This window comes from Cibotium barometz, chromosome 31 (assembly GCF_041138505.1).
Source record: "Cibotium barometz isolate CiBa-2024 chromosome 31, ASM4113850v1, whole genome shotgun sequence".
NCBI lineage: Eukaryota > Viridiplantae > Streptophyta > Polypodiopsida > Cyatheales > Cibotiaceae > Cibotium > Cibotium barometz.
In genome coordinates this window covers 20,805,251-20,819,239 of record NC_141076.1, presented here as the reverse complement: position 1 = coordinate 20,819,239, position 13,989 = coordinate 20,805,251, and the positions used below count along the sequence as shown (strand labels likewise).

The following is a 13,989-nucleotide window of genomic DNA, read 5'->3' as shown; positions in this document are numbered from 1 at the left end:
GTATTTCTTACTTGCATCCTTGACTCACTTGCATGGCACGGGCAGGTGAACCCATCCCTTATGGATAATTAGGGAAAAAATTGACACCTCTCTCTCTCTCTCTTTTTTTTTTGTTTTTTTGTTTTTTTGGCCCACCAATTTGATGTAAACGGTCTTACATTTTACAATTGACTTAGATCAAGGCCCTCATATACACAGAAAAACGTGCATTGGAAAAGGCAGGCTACTAGCTAGTGCCAAAACGTGCATCGCAATAGGGTTGAGTATTGGGTGTGTCCGAGGGGTGATCATGTGTGGGTTCGGTAAAGGTGGTGGGCGCATTTGGTGCTCAAATTTGATGCCCCGCGCCCTCCTGTGGCGACGTGCAGGGTTCGTGCGGACTCAAAAAAGCACATCTACAGCCATACTAATCACCCCCCCCCCTCCCCCCACCATCATCATCAACCCCATAGCTAACCAGACGCTTCTTCCTCTCTCTCTCTCTCTCTCTCTCTCTCTCTCTCTCTCTCACACACACACACACACACAGTGGGTCGCCAAAATCCACTGATAAGCTTTGGCTGCAACAACTCAAAGGCAACGCTCTTCTGCAGCAATTTGTGTTCACTGTAAGGTAAGCTCCTTTGTCAGCTGATTACAATTCTCATTGTGCCCTTTCTATTCAAATGAATGCAACAACACACCCAACCCCCCTGTGTGTGTGTGTTCCGTACAGCTTCTGACCAGATCATAGAAAAACTCTCATGGCCATGCTATCCCCCTTGCCTTGTTTAATTGAAGCATTTGCATCCCAATTAGCATGCTCTCATTGTGACCCACTTGCCTGCAAGCAAAGCTCGCTGTTCGAGAGTCATTTTCAGATTTCCTACTACCAGCTATGTCGGCACATCAATACTGTGCTCCTTTTCCTTTGAACTTGCAAGCAAGTGATGTGGTTGGCATCACAAGTGTAAAACTGAAAGGCAGACAGTTGGTGTTTGTTATTACTTGACCATTCACAAAAAAATGATCCATGGGTCAAATCAAGGGTAGTTTTATACGTACAAAATCTAGATTAGTTCAAGGTATTGTTTGAATTTATTTTGATTGTATTTGTGTGTGTGTGTGTGTGAGAGAGAGAGAGAGAGAGAGAGAGAGAGAGTTGATAGCTTGCTTGGTACCTTGCAGCCACCTAAAGAATGAGGAGGATAGGGACACTTGTCATCATGTGCATACACCTTCTTTTGTGGGCGGGATGCGACTCTATACAGAATTCCCGCAGACTAGGAACTGATCAGGTTGGAGAGCTTGAAAACCTCAGATACATGCCAGACTTGAAGCCCGTTACTGGCTTCTGGAGAAAGCTGTTGGAGGAAAACACAGTCAAACCCGACAACATCACCAAAGAGGAGACAAAGGTACCTGTTCAAATGGAGGAGAAGGGTCAAGATGGTAAAGCAACAGAAAAGGTTGAGTTTAGAGAAGAGGTGAAGGTCGAGGCAGTGGCCACAACTCAGAAAGAAGAGGTGAAGGTCGAGCCTGGGGCAGCCACTGCTCAGAAAGAGGAGGTGAAGGTCGAGCCTGCGGCAGCCACTGCTCAGAAAGAGGAGGTGAAGATAGAGCCTGCGGCGGCCACTGCTCGGAAAGAGGAGGTGAAGGTCGAGCCTGTGGTGGCGGCCGCTGCTCAGAAAGAGGAGGTGAAGGTTGAGCCTGCTGCAGCCACTGCTCAGAAAGAGGAGGTGAATATCGAGCCTGTGGTGGCGGCCGCTGCTCAGAAAGAGGACACCCAGAAAGATGAACCAAACAGTGAGGTTAGAGCTTCTGAGGAAACGAAAATAGTAGCGGAGGTTAAGATGGAGACACAAGAGGCTGATGGCCAGGCTACTGCAGGAGGAACACCTGTGCAATCTCAGGACTCGCAAAAGGACCAGAACAATGCCCCTGGCACTAACGAGGCTGCCATCAAACTGCTGGAAAGCATTGATGAGGCTGCCACCAAAACTGTTGAGGAGGCTGCTGCCAAACAGCCAGAAAATGGAGTTAAAACAGGGGAGCATGAACAGCAGAAAACTCTCCCTCAGGCAGATGCTTTGCAGGTCCAAAAGGAAGAGGAAAACCAGATCAAAGCTGAGGTGGTTGAAGAAACGCCAGTGGAGAAGATTGAGCTCGAGGAGAAGAAAAACATCTTGAGTGCTGAGGTGCAAACTGAAGAGCCCGAGGATGTGAAAGAGCAGAACTCAGCGGCAGTTGCCGTAGAAGATGAAAAGCAAGATGATGTACAGGAGCAGAAAACCGAGACTCTGGTTGAAGTAACCACCTTGAGAGATCAGAAGCAAGCAGAGTCAAAGGAGGAAGAACTCATCAAGACGGTGGAAAGTGGACTGGCAGAGAGTGATGATGGCCAGAAAAATACCGAGCTTGATCTAGATGCAAAGATGAACAGGGTTGAGTTGAATCCCGGCAGCACCGACGATTCCAATGGGAACCCCGGCAGCAGTGATGATTCGAAGGTAGACGACAACAAGACAGAAGAAAAGAACGAATCAAGCAATGATAGCATGAACAAGGAAGAACAAAGCATGGAGTCAAAAGAGAAGGAACTCGAGGACAATGACAAAGAGGAGCTGCCAGGATTGAAAACTGATGAAGACACTCAAGCAGCAACAAATGAGGTAGTATCCAAGCTGGATGAGCTCAGAAGGGGAAGCATGTTCGACCTTATCAATGACCGGAGGCAAGAGAGAGACCCCTCTGATGATGACTATGACATCATCCAAGAGTTAGCAGACCTGCCAACCAAGTTCCAAGAAACAGCAGGAAAGGTAGCAGATCACCTCCGTCCGGATGTGCTGAAGTGGACTGACACATCCAAGGTGTATTTTAACTTCGCCAACCAACAGATCATGGAGAGTTTCTCACCGCTTATCGGAAAGCAGTACGCTCCTTTCCTTGCAGCCATGGTCTCCTATGGCATCCTGCTTCTTCCCCTCATTGTAGTCATCATGCTGTTCGAGCACATCAGAGCCCTGCTCTCCTTGCAGAAGGTCCTGCTCTTCATTAACATCTACCTTGCTGCCTACTTCGCCACACTATGGTTAGCGTCTTTCATCATTGGTCTCGAGCCCATGTCCTTCTTCTACTACAACTCCTTGTCTAGCTACCTCTCTCTGCAACTGCTGCAGGCCTTGGGGTATGTGGTGTATCTCATCCTGCAGACAGCCAGCATCATCAACTCCTGCACATCTGACACGTTCGTCGGGAAGCTGACAGCAGTCCTGCAATGGATGGTGGCAGTGTCAATAGGTCTCCATTACTATGTGACCGTGTTCCATCCGGCCGTGGCGTCAAAGCCACCACATACAAACTGGAAAATCTATGCCATTTACAGTGCTGCCTTCTTCATCCTGTGCATGTTTGCCAGGATAAAATGGGTAAAGAAACAGTACATAAGTTCTGGAAATGATATCACAAACAAGAAGAGCTGAGTGGCTAATTTTAAAAGCCGAAAGTTGTAGGTTCGAAGGGCTTCGCAAGGGGGAAGGGAACTAAGGTTTCCTGCACGCTTGTACCGTAAAAACATCTTCCGAGTGCAGTGGTACTCTGATCAACCCATTTATCTGTACAGATCCCATGAAATGTAAGGTGCTCTTGATGGTTTTTATATGCATTTCCCCCCTTAAACCTGTCTTTTAGTTTGTGGGACTGTCCAGGGCTTGATTGCATAGTTGCATGCAATGGAAACAGCAACACAGAGAGATGATGTCTCCCCGCCGGTGCAGGAAACAACCATTTGACCGAAGCTTAGCCTAAAGTTCCTCATTATGGACCTGCATTGCTACATGAAAATCCACACACGTACCCTACAGACACCCTACGTACACGATGTGTTGTGTGAAACATTGAGTGGCGATGACGATAATTTCTTGCAGAACATAAAACCTTAATATTAAAATCTTCCTTCTTAGGTTTTATCCCCGCCCATGCCTTGCAATAAGGACGTACTGGAATCTGCATACCTCCCACAGGAGGTATTGGCATCTACTTACTTTCACTCCCCGCTCACACATGGAAAAACTAGAGGTGGGAACACTGGTAAGCTTATATACATGAAATCTTGAACTTTATTTCTTGAAACATGAGTAATCTTGATATCAAGTATACATGAAATCAAGAATATGAGCACATACAATCAGAGTAAAATATTGTTATTGTTTAACATTATTGAATAATATTATGTATAGGGCTTCGTTGTTGCTTTTTTTTTTTTGTTTTTGTAAAAGCTCATAATTATATTATAAGGTAAAGGAACCAATTACATGGTTACAAAAAATAATGCTTTTTATTAGAAGACGCATAACTTCCATCATATGCCATATGATTTCTCAGACGTGAATTCAGTCAGTTCGGTGTCTTTTCTCATAGTTTCAATCTCCTCCTCGGCTACTTGTCCATCCTTTGACAGCCTGTCTTTTTGTATCCCATGAACTGATCCTTGAGCTCCTGATCAGTTAACCATGTGTGGTTCTTCCCGCACCATAATTGGTCCCACGTGCTGATTTCCTTTTTGTGTAGTTTGTGAGCTTGTTTCTATGAGTTTTTCTCTATATAGCTTTCCACTGCCACAGAAAATCAAATGGAGTCTAAGTGTAGAGTGTGGGCATGTTTTCTTAATTTTCTTGTGGAGCCTGATTTCTGGCTTAAATCTATTCCATGCCTGCCATATGTTCCTGACCAATGGGCTACCTTGTGCTTTTATTCTTACCGGAATGAAATACAGTAGCATTTTGGGGAGCTTCTTCCATGCATGATAGCAAGACAATATGTAATTATCCAGGTTTCGGTTGAGAAGTATTGCCCAGTCTTCTTGAGGATTGAGAAGGCTTCTTATTAGCCATTCTGTCTGCCACAACAGTGATGTTTGGTAGACCCAATCCCCATTGATTCTTCAGAGGGGTGTATACATGCCATGCCACTTTAGAAAAATTTTCCTCTTCTGCATTATCAGACCATAAAAAGTTCTTGCACAATTTCTCTAGCTGTTTAAGATCTATGTTGAATGGGCGCTAGCATGAACGAAAATAGATTGCAGTGGGAAAGAGAATGTGTTTGAGAATAATCATTCTACTAGTAAAATTGTGTTCTAAACCACTCCGCTTTTTGGATTTTTCATGCAATTTTTCCATGACCCACATCCACCTCTAATGCAAATTTACTCTGAAACCCATCAATCTACCCAATAGCCTGAAAATCTGACATTCCTTTAGATACTTGCATCCTTGATCCAGGAGCCACTACGGAGGCTCACTGAGCTTTTTTTTTTTTGTTATTTGGGGATTTCCGCAAGCGCTACCATAGCAATGCCACTTCCGTCAATTGAGCCGCCTGCTTCGCCCACCACCGTTGATGGCACCACCATTGTATAGCCAGATTTGTAGACTTTTTTTTTTGCACACATGCATTCCTCGCCATTTGCTGAGTCTCCCAAGCCAAAGAACACATGAATCGGAGTGTGTTTAGGCCATCAAATCCCCTTTGCAAATTTTTAGCTTCTACAAAAACAAAACTGAATCAAGCCCTGGGTTGAATTTGGCATGCCTCGTGCTTTTAGTACACTCGGCATTGACAATAACATTGCGACACCCATCTTTGGGGTTTGTTTTGGTCATCAAGCCTTTATTAAGATAATTCTTCTATCCCTACACTTTGTCATCCCAATACATTTATTGTCTAGGCTTTAACTACTTGCGACTAGGCTTTTGTCAGAGATTTGTGGAAAAGAAAATTTTGGTGCTAGGTTTTCTTTTGCATCCTTGTCACTATAGAGAGTTGGAAGAGCTTAGGGTCTGTGTGAAACCAGCATGCTCTGACCTTTTGTGCCCCTTGAGACAGAGTACATAGAATCGGGTAATGATCAGAGAGAGTGATACTCTGTTGGACTTTTACTTTTGCATTAAGGAATAGGTTACTAATACTTCTAGATGTGTAGCACATGTCTAACCTTGCTTTTCTCAGCTGAGTGTCCACACGACCATTGCCCCACGTAAATTCATTATCACAGGCTAAGTCTTTGAAGAGCATGGATGCCCTTAGGTTCATTCGCTTGTTTCTTTCCAGGCCTCGAATTGTCTACCCCATGTCTATTAATCTATCCTTGGGAGACTCTACCATATTGGTGTCTCCAACCAATATTATTGGATCAATGAAATGCATCATCAAGCTCTACAGTTTTGGTTTTGCGGCATAAGTACCAGTGGCATAGATTGAGATAATCACCAGTTTGTCTTCAAGATGAACAGCTACCCATCTGTTTAAGGGGTCCACATCATGATGTTTAACCAGTGGCCTCCATTGCTCACCTACTCCTATTGTAGTTCCCTCCCCTCTCGCGGAATGGTTAGAGCTGAACCAAGAATGTTTCTTGGAGATCCCCTCAAGGTTTCTAACTAGTGTTTGACCCGCCGTTTTAACTTCTTGTAGGTAGATAAAATCTAGATGAATGTTCATTTGATACATCCAATCTTTAATAATTCTGGCCCTATAGAGGTCAGTAATCCCTTTGGTATTGTAAGACATAAGGGTCATGTCTCTCATGTTCTCTGATTTTTAGGAGGGGGTTAAACAAAGTCTTTGGTTCACTTCTCTATGGGGAGGGGGGAGTTCATCCCACCTACCTAGGACTGTCTCCTCTTTTAAGAGCGAGGGATGGACAGTCCTGAGTTTTTGATATTCTGTTTAACAGCAGATAGAGAAGGGGATTTTTCCCCTTCTGGTAGGGATTCTTCCTCAGCTTGTGGTAGGGATTCTTCCTCAGCTTGTGAGGGGCCTGCATCCAAATTAACTAAGAAGGCATCTTGGAAGTTCATTACCTCAACTTCCTTTTCAAAGTCACTTTCATGAAATTGTGTACTAAGGACCTCTTCTTCCTCATCTTCACTTGAGGCTTCTTTGGCAGTAGGGTCAACAATATCTATCAAGAGGGGAGAATCTATTGTAATTTATCCTCCTAGGTATATTTCTACCAACTTGATTGCATCCTTGTCCTCTATTTCTTCTCCCAACCGTTTGAAACCCTAGCTGTCCTCTTTAGGGACAAGATGGTTGGTCGGTGGTTGAGGGGGGTGGAAGGAATTTGATAGGGAAGTTCCTGATGAAGTGATCCTTTTCTCCACAATGGAAACATGTGTTGGGGATGTTTTTAAAAACTAGAGGTTAATCCAAGAGGAAGCTCGGGCCTGCGTTGATAGATATGGAACTAGGAAGTTCATTGCTTAAATCAACTTCCACTAAGGCTTGTGGGTTCCACCTCGGGTTCAAGTCAGTGTTTTCTCTCATTTCCCTATTAGTTCAAGTAGGAGTTTGATTAAAGAGTGGAGATGTACGGGAAGATTGGGTAACTCTACCCATACCACGTAGAGAGTGGGTTTCAGGCCAACAAGGGAAAATGATGGAGTCCTTAGGGAAAGAGATAAGAGAGAATTCTTGAGAATCCATTGTCTAGCACCTGAGGCATTTAGGGACATACCTTCTTCCTTGAAAAGGAAACAGAACTAATTGTTAGGGAGGTATTGTGTGTGCTCTACGAGGATCCTTCTTGAGGTCTAATTAGCTCTCATCCATGCTTTGAGAACCTCTGCTAGATGTCTCGACTCATAGCACAATCCATATAATTCCTTGGGCAGGTAAGTGATCTGCCACTTCTGTACAAGTTCCATAGTAAGAGAGCAAAAATCTTACCAGCTCTGCCTGACGAATATTGTCATTCAAAATATCCAGGGCTTCCATTCGAGTAATGTTTGGCTCGATCTCGATTCTTGAACCTCTGAGCTTCTTTTGCAGCGTTCCCTTCAGTTGGTTCAGCTCCATCTTGCTTAGGCGGTAGTATTTGGTCTTGGCAACTTTGTTGATTTTAATTTTCTTCTTGGCTCTCCATGGCCTGTGTGCAAGGGATGTTGAAGGGTTGTGTGAATTGGGTGAGGAGAAGAATAATGTGTGGGGGAGAAGATGGAGGCTCTATAGGAGGTTGGTGAGGCATACATCATTGACATTTTTAGCGACATGGTATTAGCAGATATCCATGCAAAGAGGGTAACCATCATTAAGAAAGACATGCAGCTAGTTTATCACATGTGGAGGTGGAGAGATATCCTCCTAGTACAATGTTAGCATCGAGAGGCAGGGTGTTATGACACTAGGGTGTCCACTAGCAGCTTTTGCTTCTGTCTTGGTGATTTATGTATATCATGGCTTAGTAAGTAGCCAAACACTGGCCACTTTGAGATGTAGCACTGAGTATACGGTAACTGTTTATAGCATGGTTGAGTGTGCATGGCTCAAACAAATTTTGCCTGATTTGAGTGTCGAACAGCGTCACTCCACTTTTGTCCTCCATTTGTATCTTTAAGTGACAGTCAGATTCGCAATTATGAGGAACCCTATACATGTTCACATCATCACTCTGGGGGGCTTTGTAGACATTTATGCCATAGGCAGTGATGTGTGTGAACACACTTAGTTGTCCAGGGCACTTTTTCCCTCACTAGGAGGTTTTTTCTCTTGTGCATGTGTACACACTCTTATCCGTATATGAGGTGTACTTTCTCTTTTATACTTGGACACATTTCCCTATCATTCAATCCATATTGAGCTATGTGCCTCTCACTCTCTCTCCTCCCGAGACTATCACTATGTGTGTGTGTGCTTTGTTGTTGCAAACTCTAACCCTAAATTTGCAGGTCAAGTAACAACTTAAAAACCTTCAAAAACTTTTGTTTCTAACTTGAATGAGTTAAATCTTCTTACCTTTACAAATAGTGTTGTCAAACTTTTCAGATATGTAGGAGAGTACTTCAATGAGGTAGAACAATAATATGGGATGTCTACGTAGAAAAGAAGAAGAGGAGAAAGGTAACTATAAAGGTGGCATGAGAAATCAGTTATATCTCATTGAAATTTACCAAAATGGAGATATGGTAGAGAGGAACCTAACTTTAAATTTTTCCCAAAAAATATGAAGCACAGTAAGGGATATGGCCATATTGAATTGTGTAGGTGAGAAAAGGGGGAAAAATTTTAGCATGAAAAATTTAGGAGGGATAGAAAATTGAGTTTTGAAGTGGTCCCCTCACCTTTTTTCTAATGTGATGAATAGTTTATTGTGAGGACTACAAGAAGGTACAACTAACATGTCTTTAATTTTTCTAATGTGATGAATAGTTTATTGTGAGGACTACAAGAAGGTACAACTAACATGTCTTTAATTTTTTAAGATGAAAGTGTGAATATTTTATTTGGGCAACTTGATCTTGAGAGATTTAAGAAGATTCAAAAAGATCTATGTTAAATGGATTTAGCCCATTCTTTTTTTATTCACTCCTTAGAGGGCACTCTCTTGAGTCCATATTTTTCCTAATGTTCCATGTATTTTACTTCAATTCCAATACATGGTCAAATGGCTTGGCTATGTTGTTAAAAACTTATTGTTCTCTCTTGTATGCATGGATTTAGCCCATTCTTTTTTTATTCACTCCTTAGAGGGCACTCTCTTGAGTCCATATTTTTCCTAATGTTCCATGTATTTTACCTTGAGTCCATATTTTTCCTAATGTTCCATGTATTTTACTTCAACTCCAATACATGGTCAAATGGCTTGGCTATGTTGTTAAAAACTTATTGTTCTCTCTTGTATGCATGCTCTCTCTCTCTCTCTCTCTCTCTCTCTCTCTGTCCACATGTAGTTCTACTCTCATGTTGGGTGAATCCCATCGCTTATTGCAAAGGTTAGCTCTAAGCCATGGGTATCCATTCAATCCACATCTTAGGGGGGTTTTCATTTACTTAAATTGCCTACTGCTCTAGCTATAGATGATTTCTAGCCCCCACCTTTGTAGCCCTATAAAACTCTCAATAATACATATGCTCTAGCTTAAGAACACAAGTCGACAAACTTGACTCTATACATCTCAAGTAGCCACGACATGCTTTGATGCAAGTCCACCTCACTTGCACTCAAACAAGACTCAAACCAAAATCTCCTCTCTTATTAGTAGCTCATTGTTAGCCTCAACCTTCATGGATCTCTTATCAACCTTATAAATATATATGATCAAAGATACATGTGATGGAATATTTGTTTTGCACTTGTATCATGATATGACTAGATCAAAGAAGTAAGAAAATCTTAAATGATGGTCATGTGGAGATTACTCTATTGCAAGGGGATTAATATAAAAACATTATTATATACAAGTGGCTAGTGTTAACACTGGGCCGGCACTTTCTTTCTTACCTATTTGGCATAGACTTTCCCTACTTGGCATTAAGCATAGAGTAAGGTAGTAAGGCTGCTTTATAACCTTATAAATATATATGATCAAAGATACATGTGATGGAATATTTGTTTTGCACTTGTATCATGATATGACTAGATCAAAGAAGTAAGAAAATCTTAAATGATGGTCATGTGGAGATTACTCTATTGCAAGGGGATTAATATAAAAACATTATTATATACAAGTGGCTAGTGTTAACACTAGGCCGGCACTTTCTTTCTTACCTATTTGGCATAGACTTTCCCTACTTGGCATTAAGCATAGAGTAAGGTAGTAAGGCTGCTTTATATGATCAAATGTCGGCTTTCAAAAGGTAAGCTCCCGTTATACAAAAAGATAAGGTGGTAAGCGCCTTTATAAAAGTAGGACATGTAAGGGCATGTTAACCACGTACCCCTTCCTAGATGTGCCTTTATCCTCCTAAAGGTGAAGTGCCTTCACAAAAGTAGGACAAGCAAGGTCATGTTAAACTAGATTGGTTTAACATACCCCCTTCCTAAAGGTAACCTCATCCTTATGCATTACCAAGATCAAATGGTGTTGAAAATTCCACGAGTCTCATGGAACAAGCTAATGAAGGGTTTTGAGGACAACCAATGCTCTTTTCATTGCGTTATTGAGCCTGTAAGGATTAAAATTTGAGTGTTTGTGGGGCTGGAAACCATACCACGAGCATCGCTCTAATTGGAAAGCCAGACCTTACTATCTTTGAAACATGGGAAGCTTTGGGTAAAGCAGAAAAATGAAAGCCCGCCGACTGCATGCAAGCAGTCAACAACACACTTCAGCGGTGAAACCCTTGGGAGACTCGTCTTCAAAATATTCCCCTTTTGTCCAGATCTTCACCACTGGTCTTCTCCGAGAGAAACCTGTGTATTTCTGCGAGCACAGAGTTAGGGGGGAGATTCCCATGGGAACTTTTCTACCGTTACGTCTGAGCCGGCCCTTAGTATGAATTCATCATGCCATACGTCTGCCAACCTTGGTGTGTACGTGCTACCACGTGGCATGGTTTGATTGGTAGATTGAGGGTGACGTGTAATCAAGCGAGTATATCATCCTAAGTGTTGTTGAAATCATCGAGTGAGAGCCTGAGACTCGAGAGGATGGTGTCATCGGTGGTGGTCGGGAGGTTAGTGTTCGGCCTCCTGGGATTTCTCACATTTGGAACAGTGCTGTGGACCACCATCACCGATGGCAGCCCCTTCCGTAGGGAGCTCTTGACACCGTAAGATTTCGCTAAACCTTTCTTAAACCTTAGTTAGCATTTAATCTTTGTTAGGTCTCACATGCTTCTTTGCTTCGTGCTCACAGGTGGATGGTAGCTACTCTGATAGACTTTTATGTAAACGTTTCTGCCATCGCGGTACTGCTTCCTATTTATTGGCTTCTTTTGTCTTGCAGATACATGTACTAAATAAACCCATGTTGCTTGCTTGAATGTTAATCTTAGGCTGGATACAGATAATTGCCTGCCCGTGGGACAGGCGGACCAGTCCATCGCGCCCTATGGGTGGTGCCGTTGATGGCTGGCGGCGAGTTGTCTGTATCCTGCCTCGTTTGTGATCCCCTGCTTCATGAAGATACGATCATGCCTGTTGGGCTTCAGGGAAGATGCAGATGCAGTGTTGTGAGATTCATATATTGCATGGCATAGGCTACACGAAACTGGTCCTTACATGTGTGCTAGCCAGGTCTCTTGCTAACTCTTCTGTGCTGCGAACCACAGAAAAGAGGAAACCTCATGATGGCTATCCTACAGGCGTTGCTAAAATTCATCAAGGATCTTTGGGTCATTGACTTGCTCTCGGTGTATGTAGCGTGGACAGTATCTCCATTCTGTCTTAAAGAAGATGCCCCTGCGACAACCCTACACATGGTTTCAGCAGTCACAACACATTCATTTGAGGCCTGATGCATGTGACACTTCTAGGACAGCATGTTAGATAGCCAAAAACAACATTCCTTGTTTATAGAACCCGTCAAAGGAGAGCGGACATGCACTCAATAGACAGAGCATTCCCTTCTTCAAATAGATCAGTTCTGGACCCTAAAAAATCATCAAAAAATGGGAGTGACTTGTTAGAAATGCAGGATGATGCTTGTGGTTTGGGGAAAAAAGTAGGTGCAGACCAGATCGTGCAACTTTGGGCAGGCCATGGGAAGGCCTGGGGCAGCCCAGCCAGGTGCCTTAGGGGCCGTAAAGGGGGAACATATCAGCATTTTTTTTTTTTTTTGGGTGGGGGGGGGGGGGGGGGGTTCCAGTCTATAAATAGGCGCCCCAGCCCCCATTCGCCCATCCACTCCAGCCCTGGAGCAGAAAAAGACAGCCCCACCCTACTCCAACGCTATGTGTCACGTGTGGAAGCTCAGATACTATTGTTACTTCGATGTCTTGCCTGCCAATCAACTATCTGCATGTTCAATTCCCAGCACTTGGCCTAATAATCTGCCAGTACATTTGTACAAACATCAACTTCAAATGGGTTACAAATTTGTACGGGGTTTGTGCATGTACAACTGCCTGGTCTACCTGGATGGCAGCTACCGACATGTACTTGGACTAAGGCTGTTATGTGAATACCATAAATAAGTGCCACATGGACATAGCTCTCAGCATTAGCAGGCTTAGGGGCAGGATCAAAACTAATAAGGTGCCTAAGAAGCCGCCTATAAGAGCCAAGACGCCCAAGTGTGGGGCCAGCTGGATAGTTGGACAATTAGAGATTACATTTACAAGGATGTGTGCTGCCCACCAACCCTAGAGGTTTATGGTAGGTTATGGTAGGTTTTTCCAGTAGCCATGTGTGCGGAAGTCTTTGTGCAGTCTTGCACAGGTTTGCATGCCAGAGTCTAGGTTTAAGTAGGAAAATTCTGTGTCAGATTTGTGTAAAATGTGCATTCTTTTCTAGCCCAAGACATGGAGGATTTCCTTAAAAGATCGGACCGGTCTTGGTCAGTTTGGCATTCGTGGTAAAGTAGCGAGTGATGGGATTGATTGGATGCATCAGGCCAAGAATGAAGGGGCGTAGTTTACCGAGTGAACTTGGAAGTTTTGGGAGAATCGGTGAGCTGAGCATACGGACAGGTTTGAAGCTCGCGAAGTTAATTTGGATAGATGGAGGACGTGAGAGAAAGATCCAAGCATGAGGTGCAATCTTGACAAATGCATAGCCTGTGGACTAAGGCAGAAAGGTAGAGAGTTCACTAGAGGTTGAAACTTCGCTTTCTGTGCACGCCGGAGAGCTTTCAGGATTGGAAGTGACCGAGGAGACAGTTTCCTTGAGTATGGAGTGTAAACCGAGAAAGGATGTAGAAGATGAAGGGCTGATAAGGGTAGCAGCGTCAATGCAAGCACAGGAGTCTTTCTGGGAGGACCAGCCAGAGACAGTTTGTGGTTGCCCTAGTAATCTCGAGTTATCCGATCCCAATGGTAGAGTGTGTTTGGATGGAGGAGAGTGCTCATTCTGAGGTGGATACCATGCCAACAGTCAGTGTAGAACTAGATGCACGGTTGGATGAGGAGCGTGAAAAGATGGTGCTGTGCGTACAAGCATGGAGAGATGTGCTCATTTAGATTCCTCAGCGTTGTCAGTCGTGACAAGTAGTTTTTTGGGAGTTGGAGTCCCAGGTTATAGACTTTTCCACCGCTGATATGATGTGCCATTATGTGTGATCACTG

The 13,989-nt window shown here is 43.5% G+C and overlaps 2 protein-coding genes across 6 annotated transcripts in view; both read left to right on the top strand.

The window, feature by feature from the left end:
- The first annotated feature begins 220 nt into the window (after positions 1-220).
- On the top strand, positions 221-3,662 carry LOC147620603 (uncharacterized). 2 transcript variants are annotated; one of them, XM_086824843.1, is made up of 2 exons: positions 221-613; positions 1,168-3,662. In XM_086824843.1, exon 2 carries the CDS (start codon positions 1,179-1,181, stop codon positions 3,462-3,464), a length of 2,286 nt encoding a protein of 761 aa, XP_086680969.1. In that variant the 5' UTR covers positions 221-613; positions 1,168-1,178; the 3' UTR covers positions 3,465-3,662. The 2 variants fall into 2 exon arrangements, with proteins under 2 accessions (XP_086680969.1, XP_086680970.1); XM_086824844.1 differs by having other exon boundaries at positions 230-608.
- Positions 3,663-11,318: 7,656 nt separating this feature from the next.
- Positions 11,319-13,989, top strand: part of LOC147620602 (uncharacterized) — a 31,724-nt gene continuing 29,053 nt past the window's right edge. The window contains exons 1-2 of one of the 4 annotated variants that reach the window (XM_086824840.1): positions 11,319-11,535; positions 11,622-11,673. In XM_086824840.1, coding sequence (XP_086680966.1) covers positions 11,414-11,535; positions 11,622-11,673 — 174 coding nt within the window. In that variant the 5' untranslated portion in view covers positions 11,319-11,413. The remainder of the gene's footprint in view (positions 11,536-11,621; positions 11,674-13,989) is intronic. The other 3 variants (XM_086824842.1, XM_086824841.1, XM_086824839.1) reach the window with 3 other exon arrangements.

Coding starts and splice junctions, on each gene's coding strand:
- LOC147620603 (XM_086824843.1), top strand. CDS start 1,179: ATGAGGAGGATAGGGACACTTGTCATCATGTGCATACACCTTCTTTTG.